General features: G+C 47.1%; 1 protein-coding gene across 1 annotated transcript; it reads right to left on the reverse strand.

The window, feature by feature from the left end:
• Window positions 1–818: 818 nt before the first annotated feature.
• Window positions 819–18,192, reverse strand: RPN1 (ribophorin I). The gene is made up of 10 exons (XM_065884512.1): window positions 17,894–18,192; window positions 15,028–15,092; window positions 13,261–13,567; window positions 9,644–9,853; window positions 8,439–8,631; window positions 7,280–7,379; window positions 6,351–6,489; window positions 5,992–6,111; window positions 2,509–2,754; window positions 819–1,395 (listed from the first exon to the last, which is right to left on the reverse strand). The coding sequence occupies exons 1-10, from the start codon at window positions 18,188–18,190 to the stop codon at window positions 1,213–1,215; spliced, it is 1,860 nt and encodes a 619-aa protein (XP_065740584.1). The 5' UTR covers window positions 18,191–18,192; the 3' UTR covers window positions 819–1,212.
• Between the last annotated feature and the right edge of the window lie 2,366 nt (window positions 18,193–20,558).

Below are 20,558 nucleotides of genomic sequence, written 5' to 3' on the forward strand. Positions count from 1 at the left end.
AGCTGCCTTCCTGAAGAACGAGCAGGACTTCGCTAGGTGAGGCTAAGGCGTCCACCCTAGGCGGAGAGGAGAGTGGAGTGGAGGGAGTTCATCACTCAGCAGCCGATTCCCCCACATAAGCCTCTCCAGTCCATCCGTGTCCCTACATCACCACCCTGGCCCACGCCTTCATCTCCTGCCTGGGTTACAACAGGCTGGCAGGCCTTCTCCCACATCTACTTATAGCCTTCAGTTCGTTCTCAGCCAAAATCAAAGCTAAGCATGTCTCTCATACGTGGGTCGGTCTTCCCTTGACTTTAGGGTCAAGCCAAAAGCCCGGGCCGACCTGTAAAGCCCTGTCTTGTCTGGGCTCTTCCAGCTCTGCAGCCCTGTGTCATACACTTTGTACCCCACTCTCTGGATTCCCTTCAGGTCCTCAAGCCCCAGGGCCTTGGCACATGCTATGCCACTTTCTCAGGGAAACTTTCCCCAACTCCCATCCCCATCCAGTGCTCTCCTGTATTTAGCATCAGAGGACCCTGTCCCTCTTCCTTACAGGGTTCTATCAGTTTGTGACTGCCCTGCTCATTGTTTCCTTAGTGCCCAGAAGAGCCCATGACACAAGCACTGTGACACCCCACCACTCTGTCCCGGGACCTTACCTAGGCCACTTTATCTTTGTGGCGTCAGTGTTCTAACATGTAAAATGTAACCAGTACTTGCCATGCAGACTTGCTCTCAGGAGCGAACCCATTATTTAATGGATAAAAAGCACTTGATAAAAGTACTATCCCCAAAGTTAAGAAATAAGTTATGAGAGGCGTTCAACAGAACAGATGTTCACCGTTCCAGCTTTATTTTCATTTGGTCACACATGCTTTAAAAAACATACACACACGCCTGTAAAATACCCAAACATCAGGAATTAGAAGGGCATAAAACAAGGGGCTTACAGGTGGAAAGAATATCCTAGGCTTCAGAACAAACAAAACCAACTCAAAAATTTCTTTGTTCAAAACACAAAAATATTTTGTTTTTAATAACATTTAAGTTTTGTTTTTGTTTTTTGTTTTTTTTTAAAGGAACATTTTAGGGACAAAAACTAAGCTTCTTGTATTGCCTGAGGCAGAGCCTGGCTTCTTTCTTCCTTGAAGGCCTTTTGCAAAATACAGAAGCCAGCATTTGCTGGCCTTGATGTTCACCACTCCCACCCTGCCCTCTGGAAGTGCAGGGCTACAGGGCATCCAGGATGTGGTCGATCTTGGTGACCAGCTCCTGTCGCTTTCCCGAGATGAGCTTCTCATTCTCGATGTACGTGTCTTTCTTGAGCTTGCCAGCCACCAGCCGCTCGGCCTCCACTGCTGACTTCAGTACCAGCTCCTTGACCTGCGCGTCCAGTTTCTGCATTTCGCTCACCTGGCCGAGGCAAGAGCAGGGCCGGGCTCGAGTGTCCTCCGCGGACCCGCCCCACGGACCCCCACCCCCACCCCCGCCGCCGCCCAGGGCAGAAGGGCTGCTGTGGAGGGAGAGGCCAGCTTCACCCCGTGTAAGGCCTGTTCCCGCAAGCTCTGGCCCCTGTGAGCCAGGCCCTTCACCACCCCCGGCCCCAGATGCGGAGAGACTGTAAGGACCAAGTGTGGAAACACCGACACCCCCCGGCACAGTGCCGGACACATGCAGGCACTCAGTGAACGTCTGTTCTCTTCCCTCCCACGGCCAAACTTGGCCAGGGATTTGGTCGGGCAGAGGGCCAACGGCCACGGGCGGGCGACTCCTGTCATCACCAACTGGGTGTCAGGCTGAGGCCTTTTATAACCACATTGATTCAACACTCAACAGATACTTGTGAGCCATGAAGCCAGGCACGACGCTACACTGGAAAACAGCAGTGACGACAGATGAGGCACCGCCCCCTCGGGAGCTGACGCACAATAAATACTCAGGCACACGGATACGCGGTTTCACAGAGGGGTGCGGAGACGGAGCAGGAGGGGTGGGGGCGCGTGGAGAGGGGCACCCCGGGGGCTTTCAGCCTCACTTACAGGCACCAAGCACTCACGCAGCACGTCCTAGGCAGGGTTCCCAGCGCTTCACATGCACTAACTCATGTCACATGACCGCTGTGAGCTCAGTAAGGATTAACAGCTCCCCCATTTTAGAGATGAGGAAACTGAGGCACACAAGTTAGGCAACCTGCTCAGGTTCAGAAAGTCTGAATCAGAGCCTGGATTCAAACCCACGATTCTAAGTCTGGGTGCTTCTCCCTGCAGCCCGAGCAATCTGGAGCCTCGTCCAGTCTTCCCTCCAGGAGAGGAAGCAGCTGCTCTCAACACCAGTGCTGTGGAGGCCAGCAGCACTTCCTCCAAATCCAGCTCACAACCAAGAGCCCAAACCTCGTTCCACCCCGAGGGTCGGCACCACACGACGCGGCCATAACTGGGCGCGCCCACCCCACAGGCCAGCGGCGAGCAAGGCCACGCTGGGCGAGGCAGGAAGGAGCCGGGTGACACGGTGACGGCAGGCACTTACTCTGTCGCACAGGTCGGAGCCCTCCGTCTTCAGCCTGGACTGCAGCAGCGCCACCTCGGAGGCCAAGGCCTTGTGCTCCGTTTCCAGGCTCTTCTTGCCACTGTTGAGGGTGGACACGTCCCGGGACTGTTTGTACCTATTGACTGTCTCATCAAAGTGACGGTAGAGACCTAGTCTCTTGTTGACCAGGGTCAAGACCTGCTCTGTGATGCAGGCCACCTTCATCCTGGCTTCTGCAGCCGGATCCTGGGGAAGAGACACCGTGTGTGATGACATCCAGCCCTGAGCCCACTGCGACCTTCTCCTCCCAAGGAGCACCCACCACTAGCACACAAACGAGAAAGCCACCATCTTGGAAAGTCAAGAGAATCACACTCTTGCCAACACTGACCCTGGAACGGTTCAGCAATGGGCAGGACAGGGGACAGGAAGATGAAGCAGACGTTCACATCCAAGTCCAGCAGGACAGACACACTGGTATAAAAGGGATACTAATGCCAGGGTGCACTGTGAGAGGGGTATGAGGTGCTGAGAGAGAAAAAATTCCATCTCAGGCCGGGGAAGACTTCCAGGACGTGTTTCCAGGGCCTAAAGGATGAAGCCCAAGCTCCTTAGCCAGCCAAGGCCCTTCAGACGCAGCCCCATGTACTCCCCAGAATCCCTAACCAGTGGGCTACTGCAGAAGCCCTAACCGGGCATGCTCAAAGGCTGACTCTGGCCTGCAGAAGGTCGATTTGGCCCACAATTAGTTTTTTTTAGTTATTTTTTCCTCAGTAAATTATCAAAGCTTTAAAATAGAGATGTGTACACAGGAAATCAGCTGAATAAACTATGACTTATCCATACAAGAGAGTCCTCTGCAGCTATAAAAAAATAACAAGGAAGAAAGCTCTCTATGAACTGATACGAGTGATTTTCAGGATACGTTAGTTAAGTGAAAAAAGCAGTGAAAAACAGATATGCTGTTGCTACCTTTTGTGTACAGAAGAAGAAAATAAGAATGAAATATCTGCCTGTTTTTGCAAAATAAACAAATCAGAAAGGCTACCTAGGGGACTGATGAAATGGTTCCCTACAAGGCAGAGTGGGACAGGGTGGAGGAAACCACACCATTTTCAAGTTCTCAATTTAGAACTTTGTTAGTGTTTTACGGTATCACAACCAACATTAAATATTACCAATGATGGAGGAAGAAACCAGAATAAAATTCAAGCATCAATGAACCTAATACCTTTCAAATGAGTAACCAGGGAAAGAAGAACAGAGCAACTACCTTGGGATCACAGTACTCTGACACTATGGTCTCAATCTAAAGACAAAAAGAGGGCTTCCCTAGTGGCACAGTGGTTGAGAATCTGCCTGCCAATGCAAGGGACATGGGTTCGATCCCCGATACCGGAAGATCCCGCATGCCATGGAGCAACTAAGCCCGTGCACCACAACTACTGAGCCCACACTCTAGAGCCTGCGAGCCACAACTACTGATCCCGTGTGCCACAACTACTGAAGCCCAGGAGCCTCGAGCCCGTGCTCCACAACAAGAGAAACCACCGCAACGAGAAGCCCACGCACTGCAACGAAGAGTAGCCCCTGCTCGCCGCAACTAGAGAAAGCCCGGACGCAGCAATGAAGACCCAGTGCAGCCAAAAATAAATAAATAAAATAAATAAATTTATTTTAAAAAATAAAGACAAAAAGAACTGCCAAGAAACCTGGCGCTCTACTGGTAGGTTTGGTGTTTGTAGTGGTATGAGTGCAGCAACTGTGGAACTGTTTTGTTTTGTTTATAGACTTCAGCAAATAAACAAACACACTGATGTTGGGATCCAGGCAAAGAACCCTGGGGTGTTAGACTGGAATAACTCATATTTCAAATACCACATGTATTTATCTCCCGGCTCTGTCTGCTGAAAGGGCTGAGGAGCAGAGATGCTCCAAGAGCAGTGATCACAACCAGCTCCCAGATCATGGTCTCCAGGTACCATTCTGCACTGAAAGGAGCCGGAGCTGCTCGGAGAAAGTACAGGATACGCCGGAAACGTACTGCTGCACGCTACAATCAGGAAGTGCACAAAAATACGACGTAGACGGAAAGACAGTCAAACCTGGGACACTTGAGCATCGAAAGGAATGGCACAGTGGACAGTGATCCAATAAAATAACACATGAATCCAACCGAATAATGAACCAACCAACCAACGAGAAAAGCTTTTCCTTATACTAGAAAACCACCTAGTAAGGTAAAAGGCACCATAGTTTTTCAGCCACCACAACTATCAGATTCAGGTAAGAATTAGTAATAAATACTGTAACTAGTGGGTGAATATATATGATATTTATATAGCCTCAAACAGATTATGTATTAGTTGCAAAGAAAAATAGTAACGTTACAGTGAATAAACCAAAAAAGGCACCAACTCAACCAAGGAGAGTCAGTATCACCGACCTCGGACCAAATGACATCAGGTACCTTCCGACGTGATGCACTGCAGACACAGCACCACTTTGTAATGGTCTTGCCAAAAATGCATAATCTGAATTTCAAGGAGAAACACAAGAAACCTAACGTACACACGAGGCTGAGGAATGTCCCAGATTAAAGCAGACTAAGGAAATACGACAACTAAATGCAACGCGTCATCCTCAACTGAATTCCCAAGTATGAAAAATAATGGCTATAGAAGCTACCCTTGGGGCGATCAGCAAAATTTGAGCCTGGACTGGGTGCTGGTTGTTATTAGAGCACCGTCACGTTCCGGACCTCGATCATCGTGCCCTGGCTGAAACGGGGCCCTTGGGGTCAGGCTGTGCGCACACCTAAGTATTCAAGGGAGGCGGGCAACTTAAAGGGCTCAGAAGAGTACGCACAACAGAGAGGCCGAATGTTAACCACTCCGTCCAGGTGAAGAGTGCAGAGTTCGTTTTACTATTCTTGTAAAATGTCTAAATGCAGAATTATTTTAAAACTCGGGATTTTTTAAATTGATAAAAAAGCAATTTTTATAGCTTAGGAAATGGGGATATGTCACAGTAAAACCTAGACTCAGCCCTTCTGCGTGACAAGGTGAGCAGCTGCCCCGGTGGCACCCCTACCCCGGGGCAGCCTCGCTGTTCTACGGAACCAGCCAGACCAACGTCCTTGCTCATTCGTACCAACTGCCACCCACAGGCCCCAGCGAAAGCCTGCCATGCTGTGCCACAAGCTGCTCCCTCCAGCCAAAGGCCCCGCCCCACCTCTTCTGCCAGTCACTTCCCCGTGAGCCTTTCTGGGCACACGCTCTGCCCACCGCCTCTCCCCACGGAACTGGCCGCCAGCAGCAACCTGTCTCCTTCAACAGCACATGTCCGTGACCATAGCAACAAAAGGAGGGGTCTCTAGGGTAACGGTCAGCTGAGGCCACAGGCAGGGCAGAGGCATATGTCACGCGGCCGGGCGCTAGGAAAGCGAGTCAAGCACGCACTGCAGACGGCCGAGTCGGGTACCTTTGTGATGGAGAAGTCCAGCCTGACGTAGACGATGACGGTGAAGAACAGGACGTAGAAGGCAGCCACCACCAGCAGGGGCTCCTGCAGCATGAGCACCTTGTTGAAGGTGTAGTGCACCTGGGGGAGCCAGGAACACACGCTGACACACGGGTCCACCCGGACTCGGAGACCTGGGGGCGAAGGGGCCTCGCCAGGCCTACAACTGTCCGGGCTGCCCCCGCCATCTGCCCCAGCCCCGCCCCCACAGGCGGCTGTGCCCAAACCACTCCAGGCAAGGAGGAGAGGATGGCAAGTCCCTGAGCCTGCAGCCACTGTCCAGGGAGGAGGCCTGGGAGGCAGGGCTGTGGAGCGCATACCACCATGTCCTGAATGTGCTGTTCCACCAGGTTTTTCTTGTGGGCCACGATCACGGGGCGGCCAAACGTGTCCAGGTAGGTGTAGTGCAGCTCATCAGGGGCTCGGCTGATCTCATAGGGACTGTCCACTTGGATGTTTCTAGATGCCAATGGGAGGAAACTGAGCCTCAGACAAACGGCACTGACCAACTGGGTTCACAGTGAGGATCCAAGGCCCAAGGGGTCTTCCAGGGTCACGAGTTCTACTCCGCTCTGCTCCCCTCCCATCACAGGGAACACCCCACCCCCTGAGGCCGCGGACCCACTGTCAGAAAGCCCTGGGTATGGGAATGTTTTGTCGCCCATGCCAAGGGCAGGGGGCCCTGTGAGTGTCAACTGGTTTCTGCCAAGTGGACTCCTAGAGACGCTGTGGCCCTGTCCTTTCCCAAGCCTGGTTCTTCAACTTAGGCCAACATTTGATGAGATCCCTTACCCTTCCAGATTCCTTCCTTTCTGCTTAAACTGGCCAAAGACAGCTCCCTCTGTTTATAACCATGGAACCTGATATATCATCTGAGACCACCCTCCCCCCACCCCTTCTGAACCTGGTGTGACACGCCCAGGACAAGACAAAGCCCTCTCCACTATCCCTCCCCTTCCTAGGAGCACAGCCCAAGGCCACCCAGCTGCCTCAACTTTGTGGTTCTTTCCTTTTGCCAATAACCTCATCGGACTCAGGCCATCACTCTGGCCTGCTATGAATCCTGCCCCTGTCACAGAAAGGGCTGTGTTGGGATAGCTCATAAGTGCATCTTGTGCCCTCACTGAGTCAAATGTCTCAGTTTAAGCTCCACCGGAAGCCCCTCCTCTGCGCCCTAGAACCCAACGTCCCACTGAGGTGCCAAGAGGGCACCACCAGGAAGGGAGACAGGAAGGGAGGTCAGACTCACTTGGCCCCTTCTGGCAGGATGATTTTCACAGTCAGAGAGTCTATCACTTGTTCATCAAACACGTGGTCCACAAGCCTCATCTTCAATGCATACTGGTCTCCTGGAGGGTCAAGCAGACATAGCTGTGACTGGTTTCGTGCGTGTCTTTCTCCTAAGTAAAGTACTAGAATCTCGGCCCTGAACGTCACAAAAGGAGACACCAGCCACCACCGACTGTGTGCCTTCAATGAAAGAACGCATCAGCTGAGTCTGATCAGGCTCCAGAGACAGCTGTCAATGGGCTAGAAATACGGAAGACAGAGGGACGTGCTGCCCTGCACTCTGACCCACAATCAGCAAAATCCAGACCATGGGCTACACTACAAATAAGGTCAACTTCTTCAACAGCTAAACCACGAGGAAAACAGATGGAGGAGGAAACTGTTGATTACTAGAGGCTGACAAGACAAATCAACTTTTTTGAAAAACGCAGAACTAGAGTATCTAGAGACATACAAATGGGTGATAGAACGATGAAGAAATTCAAGAGAGTGTCTCCCAAAAGCCAGGACGGTGATCGCTGTTGTGGGGAAAAGAGGAGGTACATGAGGGCCTTCTGAGTGGCTGGCCAATTTCACTTTCTTGATCTGAGTGATGGTTATAAGGTGCTCCTCTTATAATTTACTGAACTTTACATTTGTGTGATTTACTAGATTTTATTTTGCATTAAAAAGGTTTTAAAAAGAAAGACTTGGAAATATGACAAAATGTTTATAATCAATAGTTCTGGGTGCTTGTGTAAAAGTGTTTATCATTCTCTGAATTTTTTATTTTTTAAATATTTCAAATTTAAAGAATTTAAGCAGTTCCTTCTTATGCTAGAACTGGGGGTAAGAAGAAGCTTTTTACTGTCCTATGTGAATTGATTACCATACGCAGGTATCACTTTTACAACAGTAATTTTTACCCACCCATGAAAAGTTGTTGCTGATATCCCAGCCTTCCTAAGAATGACAAGAGAATACCCTCTCCCCATCTAAAAGGACTGGCAATTATCACACACACACAGACACACACACACACACACACACACACACGACACAACACAAAACAAACCCACAGAAAATTAAAGAAAAAGACAGTCTTTCCCTTTTCAACTTCCTAACAATTGAAAACTGACCCAAATTATAGAGGTACTCATAGCTTGGGAGGTTGTAGCCGACGATGTAATGGGTCTTCCACCCGCCGAAAAGAGGAAAGCGAGGCCGGATTTCCATCTCTACGGAGTCATCCAAAATAAGAAGGTGGCTGGTGGAAACGTTGCCGATCTCATCCCGGTAATAAACGTCCTGTGCAGCAGCAGGGAGGATGGTCTGCAAGAGAGCGAGCACACCTTCTGAAGGCCCCAGACACTGACGCGGAGGAAGCAATCCTAAGTCCAGAAGAGACTTCCTGCACCAGGCTCTCCATCACATCACTACTTCATGGTCTCCAAACTGTGAACAGCCCGAGCAAAGTCTAACTTCCCCCCAAAGGCTCCAGAATATCTAGATACCTCATCTGCTTCTCAGTCAACGTCGGTAAATAGCCAAATTCTTCTAAACAGTAAATAACAGACTCATAAATACCTTTGCAAATGCTAAAGACTTAATACAAAGGTAAAAATAATCTGTAAGTTATTTTGCAGGCGAGCAAACTAAAGATGGAGGAAATCACATGAAATCGCTAGGTGGTTTATGGTTTACTTATGAAAGGGGTTTCTTCACCTAATATTTTTAACTAATTTTTTTAAATCTTTACTTATTTTTAATTATTTATTTCCAAATCTGTAAGCAAATTTTGATAATTGAGAGGAAAATGTAATGCCTCTGTTTGCACAGTGAGCGCTTCTGTAATACTTAAGTACGTGAAAATGCTTCTAGGATTTCATTTATAAGACATAAAAAGATACAAAACCGTATATGCAATACGATCAAATGTTTTTTAAAAACAGTATTATAAAAGAAAAAAGAAATATATTAAAGAGTGTCAGCAAAACTAGTGCCTGGGTTTGTTTTTCCTTTTTCCATTATTCAAATTTTCTTTAAAAAACATGACTTACTTATATAAATGGGGGCTTTTTTTTTTTTTTGGCCTTGATGCTAGTTCCCCCACCAGGGATTGAACCTGGGCCACAGCAGTGAACATGCCAAGTCCTAACCACTGGACCGACAGGGAATTCCTGGAGGCCATTTTTTTTTTAACATTCTGTTGGTTCTAACACCGTCACTCAACTACCTGAACACCAGTCAATCCCGACGACTGTCCATAATTAGCTACTTTCAAAAAGCAAAAGAAAGGACAGATGTGATAGTCATAGTTTCCCCAATGTCCAACAGTCCATACCTTAAAAGAACGGATGGAGGAGACTCCACTATCTGGCTGTCTCTGGTAATCATAACGCGAAAAAGGCCCCTTCAGCACAGCGCCTGTGTGCTTCAGGTCCACGTTTTCCTCCACAGCAATGTTACCCCAGTGGGAGACCTCGATGACTCGGGTCATGCTGGTGATGGTCAGGAAAGGGCTGTTGTTCTCAGAATGTACTTTAAAAGTGTCCTGGAGAGGAAGGAAACAAGCAGCTCAAAGTTTGGCGACAGAGGAATCAACACTAGCTTAAAGCAAATTGGTTGGAAACAACCTATACATCAGTACCAGGACGGATAAACTGTGACACATCTAATGTATGCAACAGAATGGTTAAATTGTGCTGTCTCTAACGTAATGACATGGAAATATTCACGATATATTATTAATTGGAAAGATAGAATACACAAAGCTGTTTTAGGTTCCAACATAAACATCATTTGTTTTACAAACAAAATTGTCTATACTCGTTATTTTATAGCGACTATGTGAGAAAAAGAAAACAGAACCTGAACTGAGATACATGAGAATCTCAACACAGATAGGAAACAGAATTACAGATTATTTCTACTTTCTCCTTGTAGTTTTTATTTTCCAAATTTCTGCAAATGAGCTTTTTAAATTGATTTTTTAAAGCAGTTTTTACAGTTTTAAAATAAAATAAAATCTTAAGCTGTAAATAAAGAAAAACTGTAACCAGGAAATAAATATAAGATCTAATAGAGAAGACATAACCTCTCACCAGTGAGCTAACAAATAACTCATAACTGAGGGAGACACGTAGCATTACTGGATTGTTCTAACCTGAAGAAAATTCATCTAGAAAAGTTCACAGAAGAGACTTTTTAAGATAACATTTATGGAGTTGACATGTATGTATGTATCAGGCACTCTTTATGAGCTCTGAATAAGCACATAATTTCATTTAATCCTCAGAACATCACAACGAAGTAATTACTACTTATCCCCAATTTTACAAATAAAACACCCAGAGGCCCGGCAGTTAGTATTAAGAAATCTTTCTGGTCACAGATACAGAATGGTGGTTGCCAGAGGCATGGGTGGGAGAAATGGGTGAACTGTTTTGTTTCTTTTTAATTTAAATAAACTGAATAACAAAATTTTTTAAAAGTAAAATTACAAAAAGACCAGAAAAACATCAAATTAAAAAGCTTTTGTACAGCTAAGGAAACTACCAACAAAACGAAAAGGTTGCCTACTGAATGGAAGAAGATATTTGCAAATGATACAGCCAATAGGGGATTAACATCCAGACTGTACAAAGAACTCCTACAACCTGACATCAAAAAACAAAGGACCCAATTTACAAATGGGCAGAGGATCTGAAGAGACATTTTTCCAAGGAAGATATTCAGCCAGCCAACAGGCAAATGAGAAGATGCTCAACATCACACATCATCAGGCAGGCAAATGCAGATCAAAACCACGATGAGGTGCTATCCCTTCACATATGTCAGAATGGCTATTATCAAAAGATAATAAATAACAAGCGTTAGTGAGGATGTAGAGAAAAAGGAAACCTCATGCACTAGTGCTGGGAATGTAAACCGGGGCAGCCACAACAGAAAACAGTACGGATATTCCTTAAAAAATTAAAAATACAACCACCATATGACCCAGCAATTCTACTCCTGGGTATTTATCCAAACAAAATGAAAAACACTCACTAGAAAAGTTATATGCACCTCAAAGTTCATAGCAGCATCATTTACAACAGCCAAGATACAGAAGCAACCTAAGTGCCCATCAATAGATGAATGGGTAAAGAAGATGTGAGATACACACACACACACACACACAGTGGAACACTACTCAGGCATAAAAAAGAATGGAATCTTGCCATTTGTGACAACATGGATGGATCTAGAGGGCACTATGCTAAATGAAATAAATCAGAAAAAGACAAATACTGTATGATTTCACTTATATGTGGAATCTAGAAAACAAATGAACAAAATAGAAACAGAGTTATAGATATAGAGAACAAACAGGTGGTTGCCAGAGGGGAGGGGGGGTCAGGGAGGGAGAGAAATAGGTGAGGCGCATTAAGAGGTACAACCTTCCAGTTGCAAAATAAATGAGACAAGTATGAAATGTACAGTGTGGGGAAGTCAATAACTACATAATATCTTTGTATGGTGACATATCCTAACTGCACTTATGGTGGCGATCGTTTTGAAATGTACAGAAAGACTGAATCAATATATTGTATAACAGGAACTAACATAGTGTTGTAGGTCAATTACACTTCGAAAACCAAAAACCAAACAAACAAACTCATAGAGAAAGAGATCAGATTTGTGGCCCCCAGAGGCAGAGGCGGGACGGAGAGAGAATTGGAGGAAGGTGGTCAAAAGGTCCAAACTTCCAGCTATAACATAAGTAAGTACTAGGGATGTGACGTACAACGTGATGAATATAATTAGCCCTGCTGTACATTCCGTATGAAAGCTAAGAGAGTAAATCCTAAGAGTTCTTATCACAGGGAAAATTTTTTTTCTGTTTCCTTAACTTTTTTCAATGTTAATTTCATGGCCCCTCGTTCCCTATCATTTATATACGAAGCACCGAAACTGGAGCCGAGGTCTGAACAGTGTCTGTTTCTTTAGTTTTGTATCTGTATGAGATGATGCACACGTGCTAGCTCCTGCAATCATCACTTCGTGATATAAGTCAAATCACGACGCTGTACACCTTGAACTTACTCAGGGCTGTATGTCAATTTAATCTCCTTAAAAATGGAAGAAACAGAAAAAGTTAAAGGCCAAAAGAACCAGAAAAACACCCTTCTTTCCCAAAAGTCCAAGAAGTAGACAAGATAAGGTTATTTTGTTTTGTTATTTTATTATAATTGTAGTTAACAGCATTTAATGCCAATACCGGCACGGCTATGGGGAAACTGGCGGTTCCATAGTGCTGGTGCCATAATAAAGTGGCTAAATTTTCTGAAAAAGCATTTGGCAGTACAGCAAGAGATTTTTAAATGTTTATATGCTTTGATTTGAAAACTTGTACTTCAAAAACTCTACCCTGAAAGTACAGAGCAAAGAAAAGATAGAGAAAGGACGGCTGAAGCATTGTAGCAATAGCCTGACAACCACTGAATCTCAGTGACTGAGATGGCTGTCCGTTTACGATACTCTATACTTCTGTGTGTTTGAAACGTGCCATAAGAACAACATCTTTTTTACGCCTTCATCACTCCCTCTGCCTTTAAGGCTCACGCCCTAGGCTCAGCAACACCACCAGCAGCTAACCCCAGCCACCAGGGCCAGCACAGCTCAGGTTTTCCCATCCCCGTGCCTTTGTCCCCCCATCGCCTCTGCCCAGAATGCCTGGTTTCCTGCTCCCCCAACTCCCACCTCCTTTAGAAAGCCCTCCTCAAGCCCCAGCCTCTATCTGAACTCCCAGAATGAGGACAGTGAGCCCCATGGAGCCACTTCTCGGCAGGTTAAAACTCTGGGGATGATCTGACATGGTGCTTTGGATTCCCACCCAAGTCCCTCAACGCATAGTCACCCCCGTAGGAGATATGCTCTGCAGCGGACAGGGGTGGCCTGGACTCCACAAGGGCCCACCTGACTATAGGCAGGGACATCGCGGAAAGGTCCATAATCCAGGAGGTCCTCGGAGCGCGTGGGGTTCCCCAACTTGGTGTAGCTCTCCACGTTTCGGGAGGCGAGTTTCACACGCATGGTTTGTGTCTTGGTCGGGTAGGGAGAGTAGAAATAATGGTTCCCTTCAAACACCACAAACTGTTTCTCCGACTGGGTGATCTGGGTTGGATATGGCTGAAGCACATGGGTATAAACGGCTTCCACAATGACTGAAACCTTGGCCCCGGGATCAAGAGCGACTGGGAGCTTGACGGTGAAGAATCTCCCGCTGGAGCAAGGATGAGGAGAAACAATTAAGAGAGACCAAGAAGCTGAAAAGAGTACAGCAGCTTAAAATCACAGCAAAATTTTGTACCAAGATAAAAGCAGTTACTTCTAAGAGATACCTTCAACCTATTAATTTAAGCCTCTTTTAAAATTTATTTATTTGGCATTTATTTATTTATTTTATGTTTGGCTGGGTTGGGTCTTTGTTGCTGCACGCGGGCTTTCTCTAGTTGCAGTGAGCAGGGGCTACTCTTCGTTGCGGTGTGCAGGCTTCTCATTGCGGTGGCTTCTCTTGTTGCGGAGCACGGGCTCTAGGCACGCGGGCTTCAGTAGTTGTGGTGCACGGGCTCAGTAGTTGTGGCTTGCGGGCTCAGTAGTTGTGGCGCACAGGCTTAGTTGCTCCACAGCATGTGGTATCTTCCCGGACCAGGGCTTGAACCCTGGTGTCCCCTGCATTGGCAGGCGGATTCTTAACCACTGCGCCACCAGGGAAGTCCCTTCCTGCTTTTTAACGTGTGTTTGAAAACTATCCTTAGTAAAGTGTTTTAAAATAAATAACAAGTGCCAGGCCCCCTGCTAGGTACTGAGGTTAGAGCAGAGAAGAAGGCAAGTTCAAACCCAGGCTTCATGTTCAAAGAGCTCAGTCTACCTCCCGTGAAAAAGCATCACTTCTGGGCTTCCCTGGTGGCACAGTGGTTAAGAATCTGCCTGCCAACACAAGAGACACGGGTTCGAGCCCTGGTCCGGGAAGATCTCACATGCCGCGGAGTAACTAAGCCCGTGCGCCACAACTACCGAGCCTGCGCTCTAGAGCCCGCGTGCCACAACTACTGAAGCCCGCACACCCTAGAGCCTGTGCTCCGCAACAAGGGAAGCCACCGCAATGAGAAGCCCGCGCACCACAACGAAGAGCAGCCCCCGCTTACTGTCACTAGAGAAAGCCCACGCAGTAACAAAGACCCAACGCAGCCAAAAATTTTAAAAAATAATAAAATAAAATAAAAGGCATCACTTTCAGCGCCGTGAAGGCTGGCGAGGAGGTGTGGTGAGGCTGTCTACCCCTTGGAAACAGGACGGTAGCCAAGCAGTGATGGGAGGGTGTCTGCTGAGGCAAACAGCCCGCAGGTCCCACCCACCAGTTTCCCATCTATTGGCTGGGGATCCCTACCCCCATAGATTAGAGACCTGATCTGGCATGGAAGTAACTACTTTCCTGTTGTGAAACACACTGCCACTCTCAGGGGAGTCCAGTTTCAGCACCAGGAGTCAGAAAAGACATCATAAACGGGTCCAGAATGCAGGGAGCCTGTCGCCTGCTACCACACACTCTACTAACTGAGACAGCCTCTAACACGCTGGGCCCATTCTAAGCGACTCTCCTAGTTATGATTCCAGCCCTGATGTGATAACCTACAACCAGACAAGGCAAGACAGACACAGATACGCTGACCGTTACCTTACCTTTTACCCTTAATTTTGGTTTCTCGTACTTCCAGATTGTTCTCTTCCTCATCCTCTCCCTTCACCTGTAAAAGGACAAAGGAAGTTATTCTTTTTAGTCTCTAAATTTTGAGTCAACAATTAACTAACTGCCGCAGAAGTCCACATTAAAACATTCAAACCACCAGAACTTTGCTGGTTTCAGTAACAATTTTTCAAGTGAAATACAAGAACACTGTCAAAAGACCTACTTTTGCACTGAATAAGCTGTATGATATGCTCTAGAAAATCATAATATTTTCCTGAATGATCAAATACACACATACAAATTAAAATTACGCTTCCAAATACAGTTTACACTTCCAAACAGAAAGGCCAGAAAGGTTTCTTTCTGGACGTTTTCTTCTTCATTTACATTCCAATATGCCTATGCATAGAAAAAGTCCCAGTATTGTTTATTACTTTTATTTTTTCATTTTTTATTTTGGCTGCGTTGGCTCTTCGTTGCTGCGCAAGGGCTTTCTCTAGTTGTGGCGAGCAGGGGCTACTCTTCGTTGCGGTGCGCGGGCTTCTCATTGCAGTGGCTTCTCTTGCTGCGGCACGCAGGCCCTGGAGTGTGCAGTGCGGGCTTCAGTAGTTGCGGCGCATGGGCTCAGTAGTTGTGGCTCAAGGGCTGTAGAGCGTAGGCTCAGTAGTTGTGGCACACGAGCTTAGTTGCTCCGCAACATGTGGGATATTCCTGGACCAGGGCTTGAACCCGTGTCCCCTGCACTGGCAGGTGGATTCTTAACCACTGCACTACCAGGGAAGTCCCTATTTATTGTTGTAGAAGAAAAGTCTCACGCATAACCAAAACTGATTTTAGTTGCGCAAAAGAAGTTAACAGTGGCAAAAGCAATGGTTACTGTGTGGCACACTCTTTTATTCTTATCCTTCATTGCAACCAGCTGTGCAACCAGGAAAAGGATGCCAACTCCGGCAGGCTGCAGGGTCTTTCTGAGAAAGAGTAGGCATCTTGAATGAGACTGTGGAACAGATTCCAAGGGAAAAACTTACACACACAGCACTGATCTCTTTGCCAACCCAACCTCCACCAAAAGAAAAACAATTTAAGACCACCTTTTAAGACTGGACCAGTGATTCCCAATCGGGTATACAAAGCTATAATGAGAAAGCTATTTGTCATATTTCAAAAAGCCTAAAAGTTATCATGCAATCATCCTCAACAAAGGTGTACAGCCTAATAAAAACAACAAATTTCATTACTTTTACTAGAATCCTATCACAGTGGGAACATTCTAGTATACCTGTGCTTATCAGGAACTCTCATTGTTCAGTTATATGTTGATTTGTCTTAAGAAATATTTATTATCACTTCTAAATATTTACTAGATTCAATGTGTAATCTAATAAAAGGTTAGAGAAACAAAATATTTCAAATATAGGATCAAAATGAAAGCAAAAATAGTAAGATAAGTCTTTGGTAGTAAAAAGACAAGGAACCATCATCACGGCCTCCTCTACCAGTTCCTAAACTTCTACATGTAGTGTTGAAGATAATTCACTGAAACAATTTCCAGCAACCTCACCAAAGAGATGGAAAATACACATCTCTTGGTTAAGTTTATCATCCAGTTACGTTTCCCATTGGGATAGGGGTACAAGGGAGCACATACACCCGTTTGACTCATCTCGCTCTTGGACTACAAATCAAAAAATGGTTCTGAATAAACCTGGTGATGGGACCACAGGTTTTACACCCCAACAGAACCCTACCTCACACCATCTAGGCCACAAGAGGCAATGTCGTACAGTGAAGAACACACAAAGGTGAAAGAAACTAACCTGACTCTTTATTCTAAGACATCATGTAGGTTAAACAACTTAACCTCCCAGACTGCAGTCCTCACCAGCAGTAACAATACACCTCGAAGGGCTCTTATGAGAGTTAAATGAGAATGTCCTTAAAATACCTACCACGATACCCGACACAAAGTAAGTTTTCAGTTAAGACACCAGTTAAGTGCTCTCCGGCATGATGGCCAGATAGCTTCTGCTGTCGTCTTGTTATACTGTGGCAACCTCACTAAATGATAACTTGCTTTCATAAAAGAATGGGATTTAACATTCAGAACATTCAAATGAAGTTTTAATCCATCCTTCCACAAACCTTTAAGCAAAACTGCGTGTTTCATCATGGACAAAGCATGATAAGGGAACAGGAGTCATTTCGGAAGCATGATCTCCATAAAGGTAACTTTATAGCTCCAAATTCAGCAGTCAGGTATGCTAAGAAGAAATACGACACTGGAATGACTATTCTCCAAACCAATAACTGGGTAATCACTTAATGGATGCTGTTTAAGGAAAACAGTAATAGAAGGCAAACCTCTGTATACGTATATTCCCTCTATTCCCAAAGCCAACACTGCTTCCTTGAGAGGCATAAAAATGACCACTGAAATGCATGGAAGAACAGAAGCAAAGTTGGGAGGCATTTACTGCGTTACTGTAAGAATGAGAACCGGTCGGGGGGAGGGAGAGAACTGGACTTTCCCTTTCTTTACTGTATTACTTGCACGAGTTTTTAAACTAACTTTAAGGAAAAGGAAATCTTTTGAAGCCGCCGTTCGCAACCGTAAGAAGTGCGTTATATTAACAGCGGTTTCAAACGATTCCAAACTTGGAAGCAGGGGAGCTGCTCCATTTGCGATCGCACTGGACGGAGCCCAGCTCCCTGGCGAATCCGCGCTCCGGCCGCACCACCGCGCGGCGCCCCCGCAGGCCACGGGCCCAGCCGCCTGCGCCGCCGGCCGGGGCTGACGTGTCCGGGGCGGGGACGGGCGCCAGTCCTCCCGGCCGGCCCGTGTCCCCGGGCCCAGCTCACCTGCACGCCGAGGTACGCCAGCCGGGCCTCCAGCTCGGGCTCCAGAGCCAGTAGGAAGGAGGCGACGCGGGACGAGGAGCTACCGCCCGCGTGCGCCAGGACCACCTCAGCCGTCACCTTGGCCAAGTGGCTGCTCAGGTCCACAGTGCGCTTCACGTCCTCGTTGATCAGCGGCGGCGCCTCCGCGGAGGCGCGGCCCGGCGCCGGGGCCCAGGCCCAGGTCAGCAGCAGCAGCGGCAACAGGCGAGCTGCGGGGGCCTCCATGGCCGTGACTGAGCTGGGCCGCGGGTGGCCCATCCGCGCGCTTACCCCGTGTCCGCCACGGCGCAGCCTCCCATTGGGCCCGCTGGCGCCCCAAGATGGCGGCGCCCAGGGGCGAGGACCCCGTCTCCATGGCAACGGGCGGCCCGCTGGGCGCCTGCTTGCGTGCATTGGCCGGTCTCAGGTCCCTGGAAGGCGCCCTGGTCTCCCCACCGCTCTCCCACAGAGGTAACACTGGCAAAGACAAAGGAAGAGCACAGACTGAGTCTGTCCACAAGAAGTGCTGATGATGAGTGAACGGTATGTTACTTTTTAGCTTAGAAAGTACTGCCCCCAAATTCTCCGTTAAACATGAAGCCATTTTCATTCTCTTTATTAATTCATCCTTTCACTCCCTCAAGAAACATTTATTGAGCTTTAAGTTGCATACCCATCCGAAAGAGAGGCAGTAAGACATCCTTTTAACAGAGAACATACTTTTGTTGTGGAAGAATGAGAGGGAAGATGTCTTGTAGACGGTGAGCAGTCTGGGCCACAGAACTCCACAATCCTTTTGAGGAACTTGCATTAGTTCCGTTTGGGGGAACGAGACCCAATCTAGGCCAGACTACTCGCTCTCCCAGAAGCTGGAATCTGAAGGCAGCAACTACACCTGAAAACTGCAGAACTGAGTCATGTGCGCTGGGAGGCCTGCAGAGCTGGCCAGGGTCCCGCTATGATCCCCAGCTTCTCCGTGTCTGCTTCTTCAACGCCTCCCACTCTGGAAGCACAGGCTCTTCTCAAAAATAGAGGAGGGGGCTTCCCTGGTGGCGCAGTGGTTGAGAATCCGTCTAACGATGCAGGGGACACGGGTTCGTGCCCCGGTCCGGGAAGATCCCACATACCGCGGAGCGGCTGGGCCCGTGAGCCATGGCCGCTGAGCCCGTGCTCCGCAGCGGGAGAGGCCACAACAGCGAGAGGCCCGCGTACCGCAAAAAAAATAAATAAATAGGAGGAAGGAACTCATTCCACGAGGCCATCATTACCCTGACTTCAAAACCAAAGACATCACAAGTGAAAATAAACTACAGACCAACGTGGGTTTTTTTGTTTTTTTCGATAAATTGATTTTATTTATTTTTGGCTGCGTTGGGTCTTCGTTGCTGCACGCGGGCTTTCTCTAGTTGCGGCGAGCGGGGGCTACTGTTTGTTGTGGTGCGCGGGCTTCTCATTGCGGTGGCTTCTTTTGTTGCTGAGCATGGGCTGTAGGCACGCGGGCTTCAGTAGTTGTGGCATGCAGGCTCAGTAGTTGTGGCTCACGGGCTCTAGAGCGCAGGCTCTGTAGTTCTGGCGTACGGGCTTAGTTGCTTTGCGGCATGCAGGGATCTTCCCAGACCAGGGCTCGAACCCGTGTCCCCTGCATTGGCAGGCGGATTCTTAACCACTGTGCCACCAGGGAAGCCCCCAAACCAATGTCTTTTACGAATATATGTGCAAATATTCTCAACAACATATTAGCAAACCAAATCCAGCAACATATAAAAAGAATTATATACCATGATCAAGTGGGCTTTCCCAAGAATAGGAGCTTGGTTTAACATCCAAAAGTCAATTAAAGTAATACACTATAATAATAAAAATGAAAGAGAAATGAAGATTCCCAGATAAACAAAAATTGAGAGAATTTGTTGCTAGCAGACCTGCATTCCAAGAAATAATAAAGGGAATCTTTCAGGCTAAAATGAAATGACACTAGACAGTAATTCAATTCCAAACGGCGGGGGCGGGGTGGGGGGAGAGTACCAATCAAGGTAACTACGTCGGTAAATATAAAAGACAATATAAAGTACTTTTTGTTTGTAGGGTTTTTTTTTTCTTTCTTTCTTTTTAATTCTGATTTAAAAGACAACTGCATAGGGAATTCCCTGGTGATCCAGTGGTTAGGACTCAGTGCTTTCATTGAGGGGCCCACATTTGATCCCTGGTTAGGAAACTAGGATCCCACAAGCCGAGGGGCACAGCCAAAAAAAAAAAAAAAAGACTACATAAATCATTAATTATACACATTATGTAGATACAAGTGCAAAGGCCTGATGTTCCTGTTCGCTTTGGTTTGTGTTGTCCAGCATGACTGTCACTCATAACCTTAAGGACGATATTTGACAATTTCAGTGTTCAACAGAAAAATACGATGAGGTTTCCTTCCTTCATTTCTTCCACGACAAGGCAATAATACCTGTGCATTTGCGCACCTGGCTTCCCAAATCTTGTCTATTTCCCAAGGACAGAAACGGCATCTTCCCTGGGTCCTGGGCTCTCGCCCAGGAGTGTGATGACGATCAGGATGAAAACTCTCAGACTTGCCCTTAACTACACGTGCTGCCATTGAGGTGCTAACTCATCACCTATGTGGGAACTGATACCA

Source organism: Phocoena phocoena, chromosome 10 (assembly GCF_963924675.1).
Source record: "Phocoena phocoena chromosome 10, mPhoPho1.1, whole genome shotgun sequence".
NCBI classification, from domain to species: Eukaryota; Metazoa; Chordata; class Mammalia; order Artiodactyla; family Phocoenidae; genus Phocoena; species Phocoena phocoena.